This window comes from Octodon degus, unplaced genomic scaffold (genome assembly GCF_000260255.1).
Source record: "Octodon degus isolate 3935 unplaced genomic scaffold, OctDeg1.0 scaffold00102, whole genome shotgun sequence".
NCBI lineage: Eukaryota > Metazoa > Chordata > Mammalia > Rodentia > Octodontidae > Octodon > Octodon degus.
In genome coordinates, this window is record NW_004524678.1 from 7,985,016 (window position 1) to 8,011,418 (window position 26,403).

Genomic DNA, 26,403 nt, shown 5'->3' on the forward strand with positions numbered 1-26,403 from the left:
AAAAAAAAAAAAAAAAAAAAAGAGAAAAAGAAAATGAAAGGCAGTTTCAATTCTTCTTATATACATATAATCAATTATTTAATTAAACTTGAAAAGTATCAACTTCATTTATTTTACTGTGTATTTTAATGTTTATTCATTATACCCATCTCAACCTTTCCTGTCTCAATTAGAATGCCAGCCAGATCACTCAGTATCGATAAGACTTTGGACAGGCTTATATGAATCATTTTTAAATGATCCATTTGGTTCTAAGTAAAATTAAGATGTATCTCCTTCATACATTTAAATAATTTAGTACATGTAAAGCTTTTGGGAGAGTGCCTTATGCATATTAAGGAACACAGTCATCTCCACTTACTTGTAAAATCCACAAAGAAGGCTTTTTGTCTATTTTGTTCAAATAAATCCAATGTGCATAACAAAGCCTTTCTATAGTTGTGCTTGAGAAATGCATATTGAATTAGCACCTTTCTTAAAATAAAATACAGGCGCAGCCCTCTATTTGCAATCAGTTTATCATGTTGCTAGCACTGACCAGGGTATTAAACTCCAGATGTTTAATCTTTACCATGGGACCATAGTAGACATTTGAGTAAGCAGAGGATAGATGTGTCATAAGATAGAACTAAACATCCAGATGTTTTCCTAATCATGTTAGAAATTTGCTGCAGGCATTGCTTTATAAATTACCTAACAGAATTCCCTTAGAGGAAAAAACAGAAGCTCAGCAGAGACGTGTTTATGCAACATTATTCTCTAACATTAGTGAAGAAAACCCAGCTAAAAATTACAATAAAATTAAGTCTGTTTTGGTTTTAGCTCTGAAAGTCATCCTGGGATACTTTTTGGTTGTAGGCAAATGAGTGCAAGTGTTTACTCCTTAGACTCCATAACGCAGTGATGACAAAGCGTTTAGAGCTCTCGGAGGTGGTAACAAACTGTTCCCTGTCTCCCTTCTCTTTCCTCCATCTTGATATTATGTATTTTTTCTTTTTTTATTAATTTCATAGAGAAACAAATAGCAAAGTAGCAGTTTCAAAACCAATCAGTAGGACAGTTTCAATAATTAATACATTACATATGGTTGTCTTCGTAGTGGTTATTTATAGTATAAGATGCATACATGACACACTGTGCAAACATGATTAGTACAAATCTTTCTTCTCACTGAATTAAGAGAAAGTGGCCATATATCTATCCTAACTCTTCTGTATATAGGCATACAAAATGGTCCTTCATTTGTATCCCTTTTTTTGTTTAGTTTTGTCAGAGATGGGTATCCCATTGCCATTTAAATATTATAGGTGTGTGAATTCAGCAAAATAATCCAACATAGTCCAGTAGTCCATAATAGTAGTTATCCATAGGACTGGCACAGGTATATAGTAATGAAGATACAGGGTCTTTGCATGCTATTTTATGGCAAAATAAATTTTGGCTATGTGAATAAATTATTATTGATTGAAACATAAAAAATTACAATAAGATTAATTTACAAACTCATAAAAAAGTTCAAACTATGACACTGATATAAAATATTCCCTGGATGGGTGATGAAAGCAATAGCTGATCTTTATCAGGTAAAATATTTTGATGAATATAGGAACACTTCTTACTTAGAAAAGAAAAGAATTAAAATAGGACTAGAAGATCAATATCAGATGGTCCTAAATGTGTCTTTTTGTTGCTGTTGTTGCTTGATCACTCTTACACAATCAGCCTTAAATCTTGACTGATTTGTTAAGTCTACCTTGAATTATCTGCATACTAGCTTTCCTATGAAAATAACTGTGTCTTATTTAATTTTTGTCACCATAGACTTTTTATTAATGGTAATATGCGGTGGTATAACTTAAAAAGGATGAAATAAAAAGAGTATAGGTAATATAATATGTTTATTTTTTATGGTAGTCTCATGAATTCTAATAGAGGAATTATTTGCCATCTTGTTATGGTTCAGGTCTAGAATTTACCTCATCGGTCTGGTGTTTAAGGGTGGAGCTTATGAAAAGTGATTGGATCACGGGTGTGCTGTGCTCACCAGGGCAATAACCCACTGGTAAAACTAACTGTGCTGTAGGAGGTGAGGACTTTTCAGAAGAAGGTGGCCCTGTGCATGTCACTTGGAGGGTGTAGGCTCCTCCCAGCAGCTTTCAGGAAGTGAGTGGCTGTCCTTTCCCATGCCTGCTGGCCGTGAGCCATGAGCCAAGGTATACCTGTCCTCCTTAGAGGTGTGTCTGGTAGTTTTTGCAGCAGGAAGGAAGTAACTAACATACAATATAGGTAATGAGAAATGAGTGGGAATAGGAAAGAACTGGTAGGTCTTCACAGCTAATATTTTTGAATGAATGACTCGTGGAATCTTGAGCAATCTGTCCCCTTCCACATTGTTTTAGTTTTCAAGTAAAATTTTGATTTTTTTTTTTTTTTGGTTAAATGGCTAGTGCTTAGGTGAGGTTTCTGTTCTTTAATTTTAAAGTGTATTTTTAATTTAGTAAGACTTTATTGAGTGTCTTACAGTTTGTCAGATTCTCTGCTAAGAGTTGGTGATATATACATTATATTACATATGATATATAAGTATATATAAAGCCTCCAAGCTGATATCTTATTCATAAATATTTCACAGTGAAAGGATAAGGACAGATATCCTAATAGAAAAAAGGAAGCAAATCAATTAGCCTGTACAAAAGCTTAAAATTTGGATGAAAAATGAATACTGATATTTGAGCATAATAAATTACTTGATGGCTGATTTGCTAAGTGGATAATCACTAGAAGAGAATACCAGGCAGCAGAAATAGCAAGTTCATGCTGTGCTGATTTTATGCTGATGAGACCTTGCACAAAGTACTAGTCTTTTTTTTTTTAAAGAATAAGACATAGTAAAAAAGCAATACCCATTAGATGCAATACAGAATTTCACTAAACAAGATGATAAGAATTCAGTGGTTGTTATATTGCATATTCATATCTTCAAATTAGTTTTTCAGATTACCAGATACAGGCATGCAAATTTGGTCAAAAATATTAAACAGAAGCAAAATTTAAGCATTAACTTTCTTTCAATAGACCAGTACAAATCAGCAGTTCAATCATCTAAACTACCCTGTGTATATACATATATGCTTTCTTCTGTTCCTTTTTCTTTTTCTCTTTTCTCTCATCCCAATTTTTCCTTCCCAGGGCCGTAGAGATAGCTCAGTAGAATAAGCGCCTGCCTGGCAAGCACGGGATCCTGAGTTCAATCCCCAGTACCGCAAAAAAAAAAAAAAAATTCAAATCCACTTTTTCCTTCCCTTTGAACAGTTTCTTTCCCTCCCACAGTATCTATTGTACCTTTTTGATTTTATTTACACTTTCAGGTTCTTATTCACAAAGGGAGACAATACAATGTTTACACGTATGCGTCTGATTTATTCCACCTATGAATATGGTCTCTAGTTGCTTCCATTTGCCTACAAAAGCCTAGAGTTTTTCATTTTTATAGTAAGTAATACTCCACTGTATGAAAATTCCACATCTTTTGTTTTAATCCATCCCTCACTTGATGGGCATTTGGATTATTTCCAAGATTTAGCTGACAAATCATGAAGTACTGTACTTAAAACTCTGATATCTTCCAAGAAAGTTTCATGGACCACACATTTCACTGGTAGAAATATTTATATTGGATTCTCTATCCATGAGTGATGATCACCTGAGATCACAGAACAGCAAATGTATTGTTGGTTTCTTCTCCTTTTTTTTTTTCTTTGTATTTGGTTCAGGGTCTCACTACACACCTCAGACTTGTACCTATCCTCCTGTTTTCAGCATCCCCAGCGCTGGCATTACAGGTATGTGCCACCATGCCCAGACTCTGTGGCTGGATTAGTGTGTCCAGGGGCAGGGCCTGTGGTGCAGCCTGTGGTATCAGGGATCAAACCCCGGTCCCTGCACTTGCCTAAGCAGGCCCTGAATTTGCTGAGCTATCTCACCAGTCCTTTTTCAGTTTCTTCTAAACTTGTGAAAAACCAGTGTGCCAGGACCTCCCCTGTTGCCAAGAATGCAATCTAGAGGTGTGTGTGGTGCTAGCTTTTGTCTTATCCTATCTTTCCAATGCCTATGAACACTGTTCAATGTATTGGATACTAGTATGCCAATGATGGCCATAGCTTATTGAGTGTGATATCCTTATTGCTTCGTGGACTCTTGCTCACCTTAGAATAAAGTTTCCATCTCAGGATTTCCCATCTGTCCTGTTCTGTGGAGGCCAACCCGGCCTGCCATGCCCAGGTCCTTCTCCCAGGCGCCACGTCAGGGAATCAGCCCACTCCTCCCAGCTTTCCCCACCCAGAGCCCCACTTGCCGCTAATTTTTTTCTCCTGCCCTGTGGGCCAATGTGGATGAAGAACAAAGACACAGAGTCCATTCAGCATAGAGGCAGCCAGGCGACTCTCTCCTCTTAGTAGGCAAAGGAGCCCAAGCCTCTCGCTCCTTCTCCTTTTATTCACCCAAACAGGGGCACAAGAAGTTACAGTAACAAAAGGTTCATCTGTCTCATACTGTCCATTAGTACATGCTTGGGTAAACAACTTGATCCCAGCTTATTAACTTTCCGCTAGGACCTGCAGCAGGCCATCATCCTGTGTGCTGCCTTTCTCCTTCTTACTCACAGAGGAGGTCAATTAGGCCTCAGTTTGCCCCTGGCCCTCCATATTTCCCTCCTCCTTTTTTTCATAACAACATTTGACTATCAATCGCTATAGTCGGTCCCTAGGGGAGTGTGTAGATACAGCCACTCTATCCTTTATGTTAGGGTCTGGCTGCAGTGCATCTGTATGGGCTTTTTTCAAATAACGCTGCCTTGTACCTGCACCACCCGAGCTGTCCACCCTCCTAAAAGGTACCCCAACTGCCATGAAGGGCAACAGGTAGAGACTGCTCTGCCTTCTTCCAGCTGAAGAAGGACATAGTTGTGATTGACAGTCAAGAGTCATCCCTGAAGAAGCCATTCAAAAAGTCCATAGCCAGGCGGGCTCCATGATGGATGAATTCTTCAGACTGTTGTGTGGGGTTTTTTTTAGCTGTTATCTGGTAGAATACTTTCACTGATAAGAGAGTCAAGTTCCTTCATGGCTATGTACACCATCCTTCTAGTTCCTGCCATGATAGGAACAAATTTCCTGTCCCTTACACTGGCAGGGTTTAAAGTAACCACAAGAACTCATTTACATTTTCTCTGGGGCTGTGCATAACTCCTGTTGCATAAAACCCCCTTCAGTTTCTGTAAAAAGAAAGCGAAACGATACATCATGCATACAGTGCACCGCATTGGCTTGAGGGAATTTCCTCCAACAAAGTACATCCTATCTTTACAAATGTTTCCCTTTAATTTTAACAATGCACCTTATAGGCCTGAGAGAATTTCCTCTAGCAAAATACATAAATACATTTCACATGTCCAAATGTTCTCCCTTAATTTGGACACAACTCTGACACAGTACTTACAACACAGTTGCCATGGTACTAACACCAACACACAATTGCAAGAGTCCTGACTACTGACTCACTGTTACCTGCCCAACAACACACAAAACTCAGCTTGGCTCCATCATCCAGTGAGAGAAACTTCTACACAGGCTCACGTTTTCTTTGCCTTTTTTCTTTTGCTGCTTTTTTTCCTTTTGTTGGCTCACCTCTCATTGTTTACTTTATTTAATTGACACAGTAAGCCCCTAAAATTATGTAAAACATCTAAAAAATTTTAAGCCCTTGAAGAATGTAATACTGCCTAGCCCACTCTCCTTCAATTAGCACAATGCTAACACAATACACAATACACAATACACTAACACATGACATGCTAGGCAAAAACCACATGTTATCTTTTTTCTTAATTTCAAGAACACCGACACGATACACATGGGCTTCCACCTCTTCATCAAGGTACTACCAGTTCCCTCAGTCTTCTGAATCTGTTCCTGATTAGTGACTTCAGCCTTGAGCACAGAAAATAATTCACCCAGTCATACAATCTCCTTGTTAAAAATAACCATACATCATGCAACTGAACTGTAACCAGAATTTCCTGTAAACATTCTGAATTGATAGAAAACGTCATAAACATAATGGGAAAAAAATTAAGGTTTCTTGAAAGCAAGTGACGGATATTCAATCATACATCCAATCTTACCAAACTATATCTGTTACTCTGAGCAGCAGATTTGATGATAAGAACAGATAATATATCAATCGTTGTTAAACAACTATTTTTGTTTTAGAAATCTGTAACGTATGTATTGTTGTATGTTGTCCATTTACTGTCTTTGTTTCTGATTTTTGTTCTTGCTTTTGTTATCTTCAAAATTAAATTAAATTAAATTTAAAAAGTAATAATGCCAGGGGTACTTCAACACCCTGCCTGTTCAACTTTCTTTTTCCTGAGATTAAACCCAAAGTTATTGTTTTAATTCTCCTCTTTGCCCCAGTACTCTGGCTGGGGGAGTTTTCCTGTGTACTGTCCTCTTGCCCTTTTACCCTCCTGCTTCCTTTTCCCCTAGCTTATTTTCACTGTTTCTTTTCTGACAGTGTTTTCTTTTCCTTTTTCACTATGATCACTATTTTCTCAGATTTCTTTTCCTTTGCTTTTGGTGCAAAGCCCTGTATTGCTTTTTCTCTTGAGTTTTTTCCCCAGCCCCTGTTTGGGTGTGGATTGCTGGGGAATGGCCTGTGCTGCTGGCCCCAGGTCCCTCTCCAAGGTGTCCCCAGCACAGCTCAGCCCACGCCCCAAGCGTTTCCCACCCAGGGGGCTGCTCCCGTGACCTAGCCTTGCTACCTTGTTCCCCTGCAGAGCTACCTTTTTGTCCTTTGTGCTCACAATTAGGCCTCAATTTGCCTTTGTCTCCCAGTGTTCAATGACCAGGTTAAATGTAACTAGCACTCTTTAAATTTTATAAAGTTCCATTTTACTGAAAACTATCACTTTTCATAATTCATTTCATTTTCTTTGTTGACATAAGCATCTTGAGGAAAGACCATGAGTGCATGGGAGTTCAGAGAATAGGCCCGTGATGTGAACATGGGAAGTCTCTTTGGGCAAAGGAAATCCTGAGAAAAGGAACGATTCTCTTCCTGTTAGGTTGTAAGACTCTGAGTACAGGCTTCTGGGGTTGTTTTGTTCACTGATATATCACAGGTGCCTATCACACAGTCTGATATATAACAGGCATTGGATAGATGGCTACTCAGTAAATGAATAGATCCTGTGTTTTATTAGAGAGAGCAGGAATGCCTAATGGTAGTCATTCACTCCTATTGATAAAAATAGTTATAAGAAAACAATAGATATTGTTCTGGCCTAAGATAAATAAATACAACCTGTACGAGGAAACTTAGGTGTGAGACTCATGGTCTGAGGAACTAGATCTCATCTTGGACACTTAGAAAAGTTTTCATGAAGGAACACATTCTGCCTTCTTTATCTTTTTCCAGAAATATATGTCCTGAGAATACTAAAATAATGAAAAGTGTATTTGGCTTCAGTATGTGTGGCAAAGTTTCTCTCCTGCAGTGAAATCTGCTTATTGGTACTATTTAAAATATTGCTACATCCCAGAACACCATTTTCAATAGAATTTCCCAGGGTGATATCATTCTTGGCATCATGAACATCAATTAGTATGTGGATGATAATATTAGAATAATAACTCTACATTAATGGGTAGATCCTTTTCAGCTTTCAAATTCTCTGCTAGTGGAGATGTAGATAGCTCAGTTGGTGGTAGAGTAGAGGACGGTAGCTGATCAAATTCACTGCTAAAATAGTCTCCCTTTTCTGGTGAATGTTCACTGTTGCGCAAGTGGCATGGAATATATGATGAAAATGGAGTTCACTTAAATTGATGAAGCAAAACCAATGATGTCTTTATCTTAGTGAAATGATGGTTCTTCCAAGAGAAACCCTTTTTAATCCTTTGAGTCTGTAGGCATAGCGGAAGCATGTCTCTCCATGTAAAAGTAAGACTTAGCTTGTTAAATCTATATATGTTCTACAATTTTCAGAACATAGGGCCATGGCCCAGAAGCATACAGTTAATCATGTGTTTTCATCTCTGCTCACTCCGACTCCTACTGTGCCCTTGTTCCTTTCATTTTGCACCCAGTTTCTGTATAGTGAAGTTGACCCTCTCCCTTGTTCTGTCTTCCTTTTTCCTTTATGCTTTACCTTCCTGTGGCCGATTACTGATCACAGAGTCAATGTGGAGACAATGCCATTTAGACAGCATGTGCTCTGCCTTTTGTTCTGAGCCTGTCCTGAAGAATGCTGCAATTTCTTTGGCCCTCTTTCATATCTGTGATTCTCTGGGGGACTTTTTCTGGATGCAGCCAGTTTATGAGACTCTAATTTAAAGTCCATTCAAAAATGGGAGTTGCTGAGTGAACACCACAGCCTGTCTCTTTACTCCTCAGAGAAAGACTTCTGGTAGACTTTCCACCTAGTCTGGCTGAGGTTCCTTATACTGCAGACTGGCTCCTTAGTACCTGGCTTTGTTTCTCTCTTCCCTCTTTTCTCATCTTTTTTCAGTGTTTCCTGGGAACGATGCCCAAAGGCACTGCTGTGTCAGGACCTACTTAGAAGAGTTCTACCCAAAGTAGAGACTACTCTGGTTGAGCATTTTGCTTTCAAATTCATTCTGATTTAATAGTTTTCTGCTTTCTTATGATGCTTTCTCCTGTAATAAGGTTGTTTTCTAACATTTTTACTTTAAATTACTTTAATTAAATTACTTTAATTTCTAAAGTAATTCCCATTCAAAGCATCATGTCAGTGCCGTAGCATTTGACTGTTCCAGATCTACTCAGTCAAGGAGTTCTAGGTGGACAGCCAGCAGTCTTCTTTAGAATTAAACACCCCAGGTTGAGATAGGACCAAGTTATAAAAATATAAGGTGATTAACACCATAGAAATTTTTGGGCATTTAACCTATGATGTTAGCAATACAAACAAAAACCAACAAAACACCCTGTAAGTCACTGGGCTCTGCTTAAATATTTTTCTCTTCTTATTGAATATATATTCACTAACTCAAAACTAAATCTTTGTTCTACACACCCGAAGAGCATGAATGACCGAATTACTGGTCTATGATGGCTTTTAATCCCTATATACAAACTCAGATTTGAGAGAAATATATCTTCATTGTATCATTTAACTCTATTCTTTAACTCTATTTTTCTTTCAACTATGTATTCTGCCATAAAATCAGAAATTTCATCTTGGCCAATTTCGTTTACATTGTAGAGGAGACTTATTTTACCATGACTTGGAGCATAGGTCGTTATATTTTGATAAACATGTTTGCCTGAGACCTATTTCATTCCTGTTTTCATGGAAGTTTCAATTCTAATTGGTCCTTCTGCTTCTTTTTTCCTACCTTCCTGAACTGGAGAGGCATTTCTTGAAGTCATGGAGACTTTTCTGTAGAATACTCTGTCTCATCACTCTAGCCAGACATACTCAGTGATCTTGAATCAAGAAAGGAAACACCCCTCTACTTTTTGATATCCAACTTTGAGATTTTTTTTTTTTTTTTTTTTTTTTTTTTTTTTGCGGAACCAGGGATTGAATTTAGGCCCTTGTGCTTGCCAGGGAAACACATATTCCACTAAGCCATCTTCCTGCCCCTCCAACTTTGAGATTTTTGTGTAAGAGTCAAGGGGTCACTCATCGCATTTAAGTATCTGCTGCTTGATCCAAGAAAATTATACTTTTTTTCTAGGAAAAGGAAAGGTGTTAAAATAGACATGGGAAGAATTCCCTTCCTCGGAGGTATTTCCTAAAATATGCTTTCTGTTTTGTAATCATTGTAGTCCTGCTCAGTTCAATTAGGAAAAATAGCAAAATAGACATTTGCCTTGCTTTGCTCTTTCTTCTTCCTTCCAGTCTTCTACTGCTTTCCTCCCTCTCTCCCTTCTTTTTCTTCCTCCTTCTCTTTCTTTCTCCCTCTCTTCTCTCTCTCTCTCTCTCTCTCTCTCTCTCTCTCTCTCTCTTCTTTCTGTTTACTAAATATTTCAATCACAGGCACAATAAGCATGCTAGAATGTTGGGCTATAGATCTTGAATCTGTTTTCCACTGCTCAGTACTGCCATAAATCTACTCTGACATTCTGACTGCAACCATAATCACTTACCAGGACTGTGCAAATACAGAATGTCTATTGCTGGTGGTGTATTTGGAATTAGTTTTGTGTGATTTGATCTGTCTCTAAAATATCCATAAAGCATATTTAATATAGTCTGCAATTTGATAATGTAAAAGATTTATTTAAGAGGAAGGATTTCCTTTGTTTCCATTTTTATTTGACATGTTGCCTTGATTACTTTTCACTCATTGCTGGGACAAAAAATACCTGACAACCAAAATTAAGGAAGGAAAGGTTTATATAGCTCACAGTTAGTGGAGGTTTCAGTTCATACTCAAGGCAGAGTGGCACGTGGCAGAGGGCAGTAGTTCACGGTGGTAGAAAACAGCAAAAAGCAAGCCTCTCTCCCTTCCTTATCGTGAATTCAGACTCTCTGCCTCCGGATGGGTGTAGCACTCTCACCTATAATCCCAGCATTGTAGCATGAGTTAACCACAAACTGGAAGCCTGCCCCAGTGACTGCCCGAGGCTTTGGGGGATAACTAGACAAAAACCACAACACGTGTGAAATTGTAGATACATATGTGATATAATGAGTTAATTCCATATGCAGATACAATGCTTAAGGACTCAAACTTGGTAAATAACATTTTTCTGTCTTTGAACATTAATTATCTCTTTATGCTATGAAGATTCAGAATACTTCTTCTATTTCTTTATAAAATGTATAATAAATTGTCAACTATAGTCACTTTCCTGTGTTTTAGAACACTAAAATTTTTCTTCCTAACTATATTTTGCTTTATGTTTTTCAGCCTATTCCCACAATACTACCTTCTCTTTCTAACCTCAACTTCTATGAAACAAACCTTGTGTGCATGAGTAAGATTGTATTGTAGTTGAATTTTTGTGCTGGCTTTCTTCCACTTACCATCAAGGCTGTTTTGCATGTTGATTTGATGAATATCCGAATGGTTATTGCATACTCTCCCTTTTAGTGTTTGCTTCAACCTATTACCATTTCCAAGTGTAGTTTCTATAAAACTTCAAAATGAACTTGAAATAATAATCTATCTCACCACTGGCTGTGAGGGATTGATTTAGAACTGTGCGGATTTTTCAGGGTAACAGAATCTATGACTTCTGAGACTTTGTTCTTATAAAGCTGTGAGGCAATTCAGTCAATACACATATTTAACACTCAGCTGCAGGAATAATTTAGAAAGATGAGTTTTATTTTTGTTCATCTTCTATCTAGCCAAATAAGACTGGAGCAGGAACCTTGTAATCCATGAACTCAGGGTAGTTGGACGATCTATAGGCACTGAAAAAAACTTGTTTGACTCAAACATAAGTGATGAAATGCCCACAAATTTTATTTTTTATTATTTATTTATTTGGTACAGGGTCTCACTACAGAGCTTGGACTCGTAATGATCCTCCTGTCTCAGCCTCCTCAGAGCTGACATTACAGGCATGAACCACCATGCCCAGTTTCAGTGGCTGCTGGTGGCAGAGCACACCTGGGACTTCAGGGCTGGCACAGTATGTGGTTCCAGGCATTGAACCCAGGACCTTGTGTTTGCAGGCAGGTTCATAGACTGCTGAGCTATCTCTCCAGCCCTGCTCACAAATTTTAAAGTGTTAGGAATATCTTGAAATCTTGAAAAGTAATAGTTCCCATGCATATACTACATAAGGTACTATTTTTAGGAGTTTACACATATTAAATCATTTCAATGAAACTGTGATGATTGTGTTTCTCTGTTTCAACACTGGGAAACTGAGATACTCCAAGTGAACTTGACCAAATTCAACTAGTACCAAAGTCATAATTGTCTTATCCCAAAACCTGGTGACTTTCCCCAGTCTGTGTTGTTAACTATTTAACTATCAGGGCAAGCTTGCATTGTAATCTTTCAGATTACAATGTAATCTGAAAGAGAAAATATGAATCCTGTGGAAGCTATTCAGAAGAGGGTGAGTAACCCAGACTATTTTACATTACTCTTTATACTCATATAAAATATCAAGCTAGCAAATAATCTATCCAATACAAATAGTCTAAAATATTGCTAATAATGATTTTTCTCATATTAAATTTTTGTTGTTTATTCTCTAAGACATGTTTTGCACTTATGCTTGATGAATTTCCTATGGCTTTTAAGCAACATCTTATAGTTTTAACAATCTGACTTTGTGGAAAGCAAAGTAACCCAATAGTACACGAATGACAATGATGCTTCCTTTTCATCTTCCTGAGAGTATGGCTAGATTTTTTTTTTTTTTTTTTTGGAATTGGAGAATGAACTCAGACCCTAGTGCTTGCCAGGGAAGCACTTATTCTACTGAGCCATCTCCCCGGTCCCTAGAAATTTTCATACTATAAGCACAAATAGTCATACAATATTCAAAGTGTTAGCTATTTTATGATCTTCTGACATACATTTTAGGAACAATAAAAAAATGAACGCTATCTTCAATATAAGTTTAAGAAAACTTTCCAGTTCAGATTTTTCAAAAAGAACATTGTGCAAGAAACTATGAATGTAGTGTTCAGTGATATGTATATGCACACTCATGTGCATATATACACATATATTTAATAAATATTCTAAAATTAAATATTACATTTAACTATAAATGAATTGCATGAAGAGGAAATGAAATACATTTTGAAGTAAATGCCATAATCCTACAAAAACACTCAAGTACTCAAGTAAAGTACAAAGATCCTAAGATACATTAGCAAAGCTTAATTTATATATATATATATATATATATATATATATATATATTGTGTGTGTGTGTGTGTGTGTGTGCCCGCGCGCGCGCACTGCCTTTAAAATTCTCGAGTTTTTTTTAAATAATGTTTAATGGAATACAAGTCATCCTTATACAAGCCACTTACAGAAGCCAATATTCCTTGATTAAAGTTACTTCTTTCCATGCTCCTAACATGTGTTATTAATGACCCTGAGACCTTATGTATTTAGAGTAAAATGTGATACGAAGAAAATTAAGCTTTGCTAATATATCGCATAATCTTTGTGTTTTAACTGAATATTTTTATAGGATTAAAGCATTTACTTCAAAATGTATTTTATTTCCTCTTCATACGATCAATTTATAGTTAAATATAATATTTAGTTCTAGAATATTTGATTAACTGTGTTTTTCATTTTTAGTGATGTTTCATGTTATCAGCTTAGTGACATTAAATAACCCTTTACCATATTTTCTTTTCTACCTTTTGTATATTATCATATATATATATATATATATATATATATATATATAGAGAGAGAGAGAGAGAGAGAGAGAGGTTTTATCATAAATCTTCATGATTTAATATCAGCATATCCAATAATATACCATTTTGAAAATTCCCCTATTATCTAAACTGATGTTAAAAGACCTGGCAGACACAACGCTGCTGAAAAAGACCATATAGGTCCTCTGTGTGTTTTTTATGAAACCATAATGTGGAATTATTTTCATGCTCTCTTTTGGCTTTTAGTTTTAACAAGACTGATTTTATTGAACCTCAATGGAATTGAGCTTTGCCTCTGAGCTTCAAGTTTACGCTGAGTTAATATCTAAAGTCATACAGTACTACTAAGCAGTTTCTATAGTCCTAATACGGATCGATTTCACACAATAAAGCTCTCTGACTTTGACATAAAATATTTCTGAATGTGTGAACCTAAATGTCAGTGTAATGCAATCCCCTGCTTATACTTATGGATACATTATTTAGGCAATGCAAGTAGAAAAAATGTACCTGTGTGAATACCGATTTTGTGCACTTTCTATTTTGAGCCCCTGATGAAAAGGGTTATAAGATATTTTTTTGTTGAATGGATGTCTTATGTTTGCACATTTTTAACCTGAGAAATTACAAGGAGCTTACTTCTACTGTGTGATTTTTATAACCCAAACATTAGAGTAATGAGAGGTATGGGTTGGGGGCTATGTTTGAGCTCTTGAGTGTTTATTTCAGTTTTAAAGCTGCATTTCTGAGAATCACTGCCTAGACCTTTGTGAGGGGAGAGGTTACTAACGGAGCATGGGGCTGCACCAGATTTAGGTAATTTTGTTATCAGTTTCAAGAATCAAACTATATGGTAAAAACACTTTTGTGATCTAACCTACAACATTTCTGCTTTCAGTTTGCAAGGATTAATAATTTCACTTCAAAATGACCCAAAAGTTAAATAATTTATCGTTTTCATCATTAAAATGCAATGTAACATCTATATTGAGAATAAGAAAGGTTGTCATCATTTAAACAGAAAATAATGTTTTGTTTTGAAATTTTAATTACTCTCATGATTCCAGTTTCAGAACATTAAACCAGGCAAACTTAAACTTGATGCCCCTCTGCAGACTAAATGTCTTCATACAGTACTATATGTTAATGCCACATTAGTCAAAATTCAGCGCCAGAAATCTAGTGGATTTGCCGGAGTGCAGACTGATGCTGCTAAAGACAATCAGTGTTTCCTTTGAACTGTGTAAGAGAATGGTGAATTGGAATGCATGCTGCTGAATTCCAGTTGTGTCATAATTAAATAGGTATGTGTCCCTGTGTTTGTGTTTTTTAGCATCTCCATCAATTAAACTCTTGGTGGACGATCCTAGAGTTGTAAATCCTGGAGAGGCCATAACGTTAGTGTGTGTTACAACGGGAGGAGAGCCTGCGCCCTCTCTCACCTGGGTCAGGTCCCTTGGGACCCTCCCTGAAAAGACTGTCTTGAATGGAGGAACTTTGACCATACCTGCCATCACCTCCGATGATGCTGGTACTTACAGCTGCCTTGCCAATAATAATGTGGGAAACCCTGCCAAAAAGTCCACTAACATCATTGTGAGAGGTAAGTGTGCCTTGGGAATGCGATATCTTAGAGCCTTCTGTCAGTGAGGTTTACAGAAGCAACTTCTGGAATTTGATATAAAACTGTTTCTCAAACATTGTACATCTGTGTAACATACAGAGGAGATTGTTTATAAACAATGACATAGTGTCTAATGATAAGTGCAGCATAAAAAATTTAAATCCTAATGACAGTGTTTGATACTTTTATTGAAGACAATTTTCAAAAAAAATTCTTAGTGATATATTTAGTGATACATTTACATATTTGTAGTATGTTCTTAGACCAAATAAATGATTAAAAAGAAAATGTAGCACAGAGCATAAAGCATTGTTACACAGATTGTATACATGTCTAGAATCTTAGTAAATGCGTTGACCCAATATTTAATAAATATTTATTGACCCTCTATTAAAAGTAAGGCTTGGAATTGTAACGTGATACAGAGAGCTATAAAAGAATACTCCCTACTCAAGGCTTCCACTTTCAGATAGTTAAAATAATGTATATTGATTGAGTTATAGCATATGATTTATAACCAGAATTAAATGGTATAGAAGTTTTTCAAATGTATTTGTACTCATTTTTGGCTCAGTTGATACAGATTATCTCATGACGTGTGCAGTAGTTTGAGCAAAGTTTCCACAGTGAATTTGGGGGCAAAATACAGAAAAGCCAGAAACAGAAAAGGCAAAGCTTATTTGAGGAGGTGAAGTAAAATGTGAGATGCTCAGAGCACAGAGGCAGCGATGTTGAAGTCTGGCGGCTTCTGGGTGGTGTTTTGGTGCCATGCATGGAGGAGGTATTTTTCCTCCCTCACAGAGAATGGAAAGGAAAGGCGAGGAGGAAATGCAGAGGGTGTTTCTTCCTGTCTCCTCTCCTCTGGCCTGGAATGTGGAGGCAAATATTGATGCAGAGGGGTTTAGAAGAGACATCCACATGCCTGAGATAATTCCTTTAGCATGCAAATGAAAATTACTTGTGATGATAGATTACGGTGGAAGCAAAGAATAATTGAATATATCGAGATAAAACACGTGATTTGGAGGAATAGGGTTCAAGGTAGTTTTAGTGATTATTGTTATCTGTTATTATATAAATTATTAAAAATATTCTACAGAAAAAATACACTGATATTAAAGTGTGAATGAAAACTCTCCATTATTGGTACACTCTGTCTCAAAATTATATAATATTCAGTGATGGCAAGATGTGTTTTCAGGGGCTGGAGAGATGGCTCAGTGGAATAAGGGCCTGAGTTCAATCCCCAGTTCCACAAAAAAAAAAAAAAAAAAAAAAAATTATCACTTTATCTATCACTCTGAAATAGACTGTAGTGCCAATGAAACTACTACCATGCTTTCTTGTGAGGTGCTGTGCTATTTAAATGTCTCTTTTAAATTTGCTTAGATTTTCTTTTAAACCATGCTCTTTGGACTGCAGTAAAAGGAAAACAAAAGCAAAGTAATTTGAATTACTCAAAAAATTCACCCTTAGAACTCAATTTTCATTCAATCATTCCAGGGCCTTTGAGAATCATTTGTTACATGAGATTATCCTTTATTTCATGAAGATTATTTATAACTCATGGGCATAAAAGTAATATTTCTGAGATTTTCTTCCAAATAAGCTTACTTGCCACTGAAGTGCGCTAACTGGTGGCCGCTGTGACAGATCTTTGAATGGAAGATACATTTTTGTTTCAGAAACGCTAAAACAGAAAAATAGATTTCAGAAAGATAATAATCAATAAAATATTATCTTTATTTCAATGGTTTTATAAATTTCTGCTGGATACCTACAGCATATTAAGAACTCAGAAAATACATAGAATATAGGCTGTTCAGAACATCAATGAGTAATCTCTGCCTTCTACGAAGATTTTAGTTTTGCAAAGAAGGCAGAAATGCAATGAACAATATGTGGAAAGACAAATAAAGAAAAAGATAGAATTCATGAAGCATCAAACTTCTTAAGTATTAGTATTAATGAAATGACACTCTTTCAGTGTCTTGCCTGTCAGTACTGCAATCCCAACTTCCTTCTTCTCATTTTTTTTAAAAAAGAAACAAATGAATAGTTTCTTTTCAGGCTCCGTTGTCCCTTGCTTTTACATTTTCTCAAGGAGCCATGGTATCATCCGGCAAATCTTTCCATCACGATTGTGAAGTTAACTCAAGTGTCACAGCTGCCACCATACATGTCTTGGGTACAGTGCTGAAAGTCTTCTTCCATTATTTTAGCAAAGAAAGGGACTGACTGGACATTGATGCATTTCATCGAGTTTATACAGTGCGGTGATTTGCAATACTGAGTCTGTGTACAGCTGGCTCAGGGTACGCAAGGAATGTCTGTGTTGCTTGGGTACACAGCGCGAAGGGCCAGCTTGGGCCATCGCACATGTGTTCACAGAGAAAGATGTGCTCGGGCCCATCCTAATTAACACTTCATCTGTGTGCTTACAAAGGAGAGTTGCCACCCTTGATATTAAGTGATCTGAAAAAAATAAAGGCATACAATTTATTACTGAGATCCATAACTTCTTTTTGTGCCTTTACTTTTTCTGAAATGTACATTTGTGTCATCATATTACATTACCAGTAAGACTTCTCAGCAATGGCATTCACATAATTCATCCAATCACTTTTGTGTATAATCTTACTGAATCGAGAAATAGCCTTAATGAAAGGATCCCAAAGAAAACTGGATGGAAACTGCTGAATTAATGTGAGGCACCTGGTTTTTGTCTATAGAGGAAAAAACATTCAGTTTTCTTGTATCAAAAAATATTTTGAAAGGGGCTGTGGAGATGGCTCAGTGGAATAAGTGCTTCCCTGGCAAGTGCAAGGGCCTGAGTTCAAGCCCTGGTTCTGAAAGAAAAAAAAATTCAAGTCTTCTAATATGTAAACTTCCAGAGTCTTTGATTAACCATATAATGCATATGGTAGAAATAACATAGCAGGTTTATTTCTATGGCCTTTTGTGTCATTAAAGTAGGATCCATAAACTAAGTTTCGGAACAAGCATGGAGATGTTTTGTGCATAGAATTAGCCCTCCAATTTATAAATTTTCTGCACAGAATAAGAATGTAGTATACAGATAGGAATAATTTCTACAAACATTTTAAAATTCTCCATTTGATTTTTTTTAATTAAAGAAGGACCTGGAAGATAGCTCAGTGGCATAAGCACCCGCCTGGCAAGTGTAAAGTCCTGAGTTTGATCCCTGGCACCAAAAATAAAAATAAAAAAACAAAAGATTTCAAAATAACATGTAGTGACTCCATGTAAGTAATAAACTGAAATTTAATATAAATTCCATGGTCTGCAACTTTAGAAAAATATTTCTAAATACAGCAGTAATGTCTTTGGTGGGATCTTTTAGGAAGCTGAGACACATTTCTCCTTAGGAGAGAAGATACTACTATATATGAATATAAAGGGACAATTTCACTCATTTCTCCATCCCTTCTTGCATGGCTTGAACTGAGTGCTTTACAAACTGCTCTTTGAAGTTCACTGGTCTTCCATGGGCTCCACCTCCAAGTCTTCCCAGCTGCATCGTCAACATATACCTTGAATACATACATCCTAATATTTTACACTAAAAGTTACAATTGTTACCATTATAAAGTTACAATTATTAAACAAAACATCATCATATCTACTCAGGGTGATTAAATTGATCTTTTTATCAATCTTCTATCCACTTTAGCCCCCCTTTTTCATATTCATCCACTCTTTAATGTTAAGATTTGAACATAGCTTTTGAACCTCTAAGGGTGGATTGTGATAAAAGGTTTGGTACTATGTCCCAAGGGAAGTTGAGACAAGGGAAGATCTTTCAATCAGAGGGGCCAGGAGTTTGTTGTAAAAGAACATCTCACTAGTTCTCATGACATAGTTCTTATGAATGGAGCAACACTACCCTCTCCTATTCTACCTACATCTTGGTTGTAAGTGTGATCTTTCTACTCAGGCATGCTCTACTACCACTGAAGGTTCATCATCCCTGTGAGAGCTTTACCAGAACTGAGCTAGTAGAGGCAACGTACCCTTGAGCCCTCAAAGAAATTAGCTAATTACACCTTTTCTTTATAACATTAACTGCCTTGACTATTTCATTATAGTAATGAAACATCCGATACTCAACAATGTGTTGCACACTAAGCTCCAATTATTCATGAAGATATAAAGAAGACTTTGAATTTGGTTTGCAGGCAGAGTTTGGAAAGGTGTGGAGGAGAAGCCTCAAGAAAGCACAAAACCTGACAGTGAAGTGTATGGACCATCTTGAAAAAGATGCAGAGGGTGAGGTTAGGCAACAGGCCTTACGTGGAAATGAGGGTTCTTTTGCAAATTCTATAAAAGCACGTCCCGTTACACCATGGCACTGAATCTGCATGCCATTTTCCTTTGTCTTAAGGTTTTGTGCAAAGCCAGACTGAAGAATGTTGGACTAATTGGCTTATTGGTGAAGATTTAAAAAACAGTAAAGCAAAAATAAATAAATAACAGCAAAGCAAACAGACTGGCATGAGTACTGTGCCCCACTTTTACTCAGTTTTACAATTAGAATCAGGTGCTAAATAAAGCAGAAGAGAGATATTTGAAAAAGTCATAGTCTAAGCAGGGAAAGACTAGACAATTATGAAAAGGCGCAGCCACAGCGGCCAGCAAAAGCAATTGAAAATGCATTGCATTTTCTTCATGGAAGACTTCAAAGTGTTTCCTAGTTAATAATGCTGCTGGTGGAGTATATGTGATAGGTGTGTGTGTGTGTGTGTGTGTGTGTGTGTGTGTGTGTGCCTGCACAATTATTCAGGCGCCTGAGCTGTGCCTGTGCCCCCTTCATTTTGTGGCTGCCAAAGTTTCTCTGAGTGTTTCCTCCCTCCCTGTCACTGGAAGAAATAAGAAGCTTGAATGAATATACAGGGAGATTTTAATGGACTTGTAAACATTGTTTTAATCATTTCAATTAGCTAAAATTCACACACAGGGCCACATCTAATGATCTATTTTATTTTATTTTTGTATTAAGTACAGGGTCTACAGGGTCTCACTACCTAGATCAGACTCATAGTGATCCTCCTGTTTTTTCAGCCTCCCAAGAGCTGGGATTACAGGCGGAAGCCACCATGCCCAGTCTCAATCATTGTCTCAGTGAGCCTTTGGGGCAGCCGGCACAGCACACCAGAGATTGAATCCCGGCCATTGCACACTGCCTAAGAAAGTGCTTCCGTCCGCTGAGCATCTGACCAGTTCCCAATGATTTGAAAGCTGGGAAATACATTCTATGTCCTAAGAAATAAGACAAAATTTTTTAAAAATGTGTTTTATACAGGATCTACAGGGTCTCACTACACAGATGGGACTCATAGTGATCCTCCTCCTGTTTTCAGCCTTCCAAGCACTGGGATTTCAGGAGTCCACCGCCATGCCCAGTCACAATTACTGTCTCAATGCCACCCAGGGCGGGACTGGCACAGCACGCTTGGGATCGAACCCTGGTCCCTGCATCTGCCTAAGCAGGTGCTTTAATCTGCTGAGCTTTCTGGCTGGCCCTAAGACATGAATTTTTATCAAGCACTAGCCATCTCCGCAGCAGACGCGCAAAAATCATCCTCCTCCCTGCTCATACTTTTCTTGTGTCTTTTCATCTCATTCCTAATGGAGTTGTAAATTTTCTCCTTGTTTCATATGCTTCCCCTCTTATTTGCCCTGCACACTTTGTCCTTCTACTTCTTCATACTAAAGACTTAATTGATCACATTTTCCTCTGCCTGAAACACTAATTTTCAAACAACACTCTGAAAAATAGTGTCCCTTGCTACTCTATCTTATATTGTCCACCTCTAATTACAACATTATAATTTATTGTTACTTCTTACCACACTATTACCTGGGAAGACTGATGAATGCATGTATTCTCATGTATGAAGGGCTCTCTCCTGTCATTATAGTGTCTTTTGTTACCTTAATAATGAATTGTTGGAGCCTAGACTGTTGCTCAACAAGTCTATAGTAGATGCTCAAAAATATGTGAGGTGAAAGAATGCTTTCCATATGGCCATTGTCTTTTATTAGCTTGTCCTTCTGGATATTACTTTTTGACAGCCTAAATACATACTGAAATGTTTGCAGCAAAATTAAATTGTAGGTACACGTCGAGTACCTGAAATAATTTGTGTATTGTGACTAGCTCATTTTAAAGCCCACACTGTTCTGATTTCCACTGCAGTATAATAAACACTCCAAAACAGTCTCTGGGGTTGGAGTCATTGTCAAGGTGGGTCTTGGTTACTTTTCACTAGTTGCTGGAACAAAATACCAAAACCCAAAATGAAGGAAGGAAAGGTTTATTTAGCTCACAGTTGGTGGAGATTTCAGTCTGCACTCCAGTGGCTCCAAAGCAGATGGCAGCAGTTCATGGCGGCAGAAAACAACAAAGAGCAGAGGAAGAGCAGCAGCTGTGGCACCCAGCAAGACTCTCTTCCTTCTACATGAAGACTGGCGCTCCACTGCGCAGATTGGAGCACCTCCAAAGTGAGCTGTGAAGTGATGCAGCCAATATCAGAACTCCTCCCAGGAAGTGGGGCACAGCAGCATTCCTCAACTCCTTTATATACCCTCTTTGTGTTGAGTCACTCTGGGGTGGGTCCTCCCCACCTAGGGCAGGCTCCCAACACCCTAGGGTGAGGAATCGACAAGCAGATCCAGCCAAGCTTCCACATCTCAAGTTGACCCAATGTATCAACCACCACAAGGTGTTTTCATTCAAAAATCTAGTGCTTGGACTAAAAAGCTCCTAGACCTGGACTCCTTGGCTGTCATCTCTTGCCTTTTTTAAAAAATGTACTTAGTACAAGGTTTACTGGGTCTCATTACATAGATTGGACTCTCATAGAGGTCCTCTTGTTTTCAGCTTCACCAGTGCTGGGATTTACAGATGTGTACCACTACACCCAGTCTCAGTCACTGTCTCAGTGTACCCCAGAGGCGGGGCTGGCACGGCACACTGGGGGATCCGACCCTAGCCCCTACGTCTGCCTAAGCCAGCACTTTAGTCCACTGAGCTATCTGGCTGGCCCCTAGTATTTGCATGATTAAAGGTAGCAAGGTCTCTGCTATCCTCCAAGGTGCAGGATCTCAGGGGCTTTAAAGGCTCCTCTCAGCAGTCCTGAGGTGAATACTCTCAAAGCTGCATTCCATTCCTAGAGGCAGTGATGTCTGTGGTGTGTCTGACTCCAAGAAAGGCCAGATATCTCCACCTTTCTATAGATGAAGAGTCAAATAATTTGCAGACATATTTTGCATATACACTTTTTTTTTCCTACCAGGAGTCTGCACCCTGCCACTGAGTTATAGTCCCCATCCCTTGCAGACATATTTTAAAGCCTTTGCAATATAAAGTTTATTCCATAAACTATAAATTTCATATCATGCTCCCAGACTGCCTTCCTGCTAATTTACGCCTCTGTTTCTTCCATCTAAAATTTTTATTTTGAAAGCCTCTCTCTTGAACTCATAACTTCTGCAAAATGAATGATCTTTCTTTCAAATTTAGAATTAATTCAATGTATCTTTTTTGCCTCTGATTAGATTTCTAGTGTGAGGAAATAAAAGTGTCAATATTAAAATAGAGTTAACCCTTAAGGGAGAAGTCAATCAGGCCTGAATTCACATTTTCTAACTGCACAGAAACATTGGGTAGCCTCCAGGAACATTATAAAATTCTGCTCTGAAAAGCAATGGTTTATCTATCTTATACACATGTAAACACTGCATTTTTAAAAATCTGAATTCTAGATCCAGCCCAGCCAGTCTCAGGGAGCGTATGGGAAAGCTTCTGGCTTCCCTGTGCCCACGGGACCCCTCCAGACCTAAACTCAGGCACCCACGTGAGTGAGACCCTCTACCGTGCCATTGGGACACCTGCAACCCTCTAGAGCCCCTGCATCCAAGCCCACTGAGTGAATGAGAACTTCTGCGACTCTCTCAGGACCCCACAGATCCAGCTCAAGCCCAGACCCAGCTAGTGTGTGGGAGAGCTTCTGGGCTCCACTGTGCTCCCTGGATCGGGGACACAACAGAGGGGCACCACAGTTTTATGGTTGTGCCAGAGGGGCACAACAGGTTCACTTCCAAGGACTGCAGCAGGAAGGAGCTGAACACAGCAGATAGACCCAGGCCAGGCATAACTGGATAAACTCAAACTTAATAGATCTGTACCCAAATTTTAGTAGGTGTTAAGGTTATTACTGCACCAAATCTCTACACCAAAGGTCAGAGGTCAGTTCTATACTAAATGGTGAACACAAGGAACAAAATGCAATCTTGGGCCTCAAGCCCCCCCATAACAAGTTCAGAGGACACTAGCTCAGCTGAAGTGAATGAATTAACAGTGTCAGAAATAAAAATACAACAGCAGAAAGTTATAGAGGAACTGAGAGAAGAATTAATTCCTGAAATGAAAAAAGAAATCTATGAATTCATAGAATCTGAAATAAAGAATTTAATTCAGGAGCATATGGGGGAAACCCAATGCCCACCCAGAACAAATACAGAAGACACTAGCTAAGCTGAAATATATGAATTAATAATGTCACAAGTAAAGAAACAACAGCAGAAAGGTAGAGAGGAACTCAGAGAAGAATTAATTTCTGAAATTAAAATGAAATCTTTGAATTCATGCCATCTGAAGTAAAGAATCAAATACAGAAACATGGAGGAAACCTAATTTGAAAAAAAAAAAAACTCTGCAGTAAAAGAATTAATAACTGCTTATAAAGAAGACATTGATAAAAAAGAAGAGGAGATTAAAAATGTGACAGATTCCTTGAATGAGCAATGCAGGAAGGAAATAGATGGCATGAAGCAGAGTCAAAGAGATATAGAGGAACTTAAAATCTCAATCACAAGCCAGAAAAACTGAGTGAAAGTGAAGACAGAGTTTCACATCTTGAAGATGCTAGTGCAGCTAGTGAAAAGGGAAGAAAGGATCTTTTAAAAAGAACTAGGATGCAGGAAAAAATAATCCATCACCTGCAAGATGATGCAAAGATGAACAATGTGAGACTAATAGGCATAAATGAGAAAGATGGAGTCAATACAAATTATATGAGAAGAATATGGGCAGAAGTAATAGCAGAAAACTTCCCAAATATGAGGAAATAATCTGACATTCAGGTAGCTGAAGCATACAGAATGCCAAATAATTTCAACCCAATTAAGAATACAAGGAGACATATAATAGTCAAGATCCCAGAAATCCAGCACAAGAATAATATACTGAAAGACATTAGAGAAAAGAAGCAGATCACATTCAAAGAAAAACCTTTCAGAACTACAATCGACTTCTTTTCACAAACCATGAAGGCAAGAAGAGCATGGAGCAGCGTACTTCAAGTCCTCTATGAAAACAAATTCCAGCCCAGACTACTACACCCTGCAAAAATCTCTTTGAAGTTCGATGGAGAAGTGAAATACTTCCATGACAAAGAACAACTAAAGAATTTAATGATGACAAAGCCAACTCTACACAGGTTAATTAAAAATGTTCTAGAGAGGGACCAAAATGATCAGAACTCCATGAATGAGAGCAGAAGGAACCCACCAAATGGGGCAAACAATTAAACACAGGAGAAAAAGGAGTAAACAACAGCAGGTAAATAACATGTCAATCATAAGTAAACACATCTCAATTATAACCATCAATGTAAATGGACTCAATTCACCAATGAAGAGAAATAGACTGGCACAGTGGATTAGGAAACAAAATCCAACAATATGCTGTATACATGAAACACGCTTATCTCAAAAAGATATTCATAGGATTAAAGTCAAAGGATGGAAAAAAATACTACACACCCCAGCACCTCAGAAAAAAGCAGGGGTAGCAATCCTGTTTTCAGACAGTCTTATCTTCAAATGAAGAATGATCAAATGAAATAAAGAAGAACATAGGGAAAAAATTCAAAAGGAAGAGGTAACAGTCATAAATATGTATGCACCAAATACAGGGGTACCCATCTATATAAGACAAATTTTAATGGACATGAAAAATCTAATATCCAATACCACAATCTTAACAGGAGAGCTTAACACCCCCTTATCTCAAAAAGATAGGTCAACCAGACAAAAAATTAGCAAAGAAGAAGTAGAAATGAACTAGATCTTGGAACAAATGGACATGGTAGACATATACAGAGTGTTCCACCAAACAACAGCTGAACACACATTCTTTTCAGCTGCACATGTGTCATTTTCTAAAATAGAACACACACTGGTCCATAGGTCATGCTTAAGTATATGCAAGAAAACAGAAATTATCTCATGGATATTATTTGACCACAGTGCAATGAAATTGGAAGTAAATGAGACAGGAAAACAGAAAATCCCCATAAATACATGAAAATTAAACATCCTACTGAGCAATCAATAGGTCACAGATGAAATTAAACAAGAAATTCAACAATATCTACAATTCAGTGAAAATTCAACCACAATTTATCAGAATTTATGGGATGCGATGAAAGCAGTTCTCAGAGGAAAATTCATAACGGTGAACTCACACATTAGGAAAACAGAACGGGAACAAATAAATACCCTAATGCTACACCTCTGATATCTAGAAAAAGAAGAGCAAACCAAACCCAGAGCCCAAAGATGGGAAGAAATCATAAAGATTAGAGCAGAAATTAATTCAATTGAGAAAAAGAAAACAGTTCAAAGAATTAAGGAAACAAAAAGCTGGTTCTTTGAAAGATTAAATAAAATCAATAAGCCCCTACCTAACCTCATCAAAAAGAGGAAAGAAAAAATTCAAATAGAAGTGGTAAGGAATAAAAAGAGTGTAATCACTACAGACCCAGTGGAAATTCAGAAGATTACCAATAGCTATTTTGTGAATCTTTACGTTCACAGAATAAAAGACACAGATAAAATGGACAGATTCCTAGAAAGGTACAAATTACCCAAACTGAATCAAGAAGATATAACAACTCTGAATAACCCAATAAAAGCCAATGAAATATGAAATGTAATAAAATGCCTGCCGTCAAGGTCCTGGTGGATTCACAGCTGAGTTCTACAAGAAATTTACAGAAGATATAATTCCTACACTCCTTAAACTCTGCAATGAAATTGAAAAGGAAGCAGTCCTCCCAAAATTATTCCCCAAAGCAAGAATTATATTGATTCCTAAACCAGGGAAAGACATAACTAAAAAAGAGAACTACAGGACAATTTCCCTCATGAACATAGATTCAAAAATCCTCAATAAAATCCTACCAAATATAATACAGCAAATCATCCAGAAGATCATACACCATGACCAGGTAGGATTCATCCCAGGGATGCAAGGATGGTTCAATATTTGAAAATCTATAAATGT

At 37.4% G+C, this 26,403-nt stretch overlaps 1 protein-coding gene across 2 annotated transcripts in view; it reads left to right on the forward strand.

Annotated features, from left to right (window-relative positions):
• Mdga2 (MAM domain containing glycosylphosphatidylinositol anchor 2) overlaps positions 1–26,403 on the forward strand; it is an 883,696-nt gene that overhangs the window by 585,282 nt on the left and 272,011 nt on the right. For both annotated transcript variants that reach the window (XM_004638774.2, XM_004638776.2), the window contains exon 6: positions 14,739–15,008. In XM_004638774.2, coding sequence (XP_004638831.1) covers positions 14,739–15,008 — 270 coding nt within the window. The remainder of the gene's footprint in view (positions 1–14,738; positions 15,009–26,403) is intronic.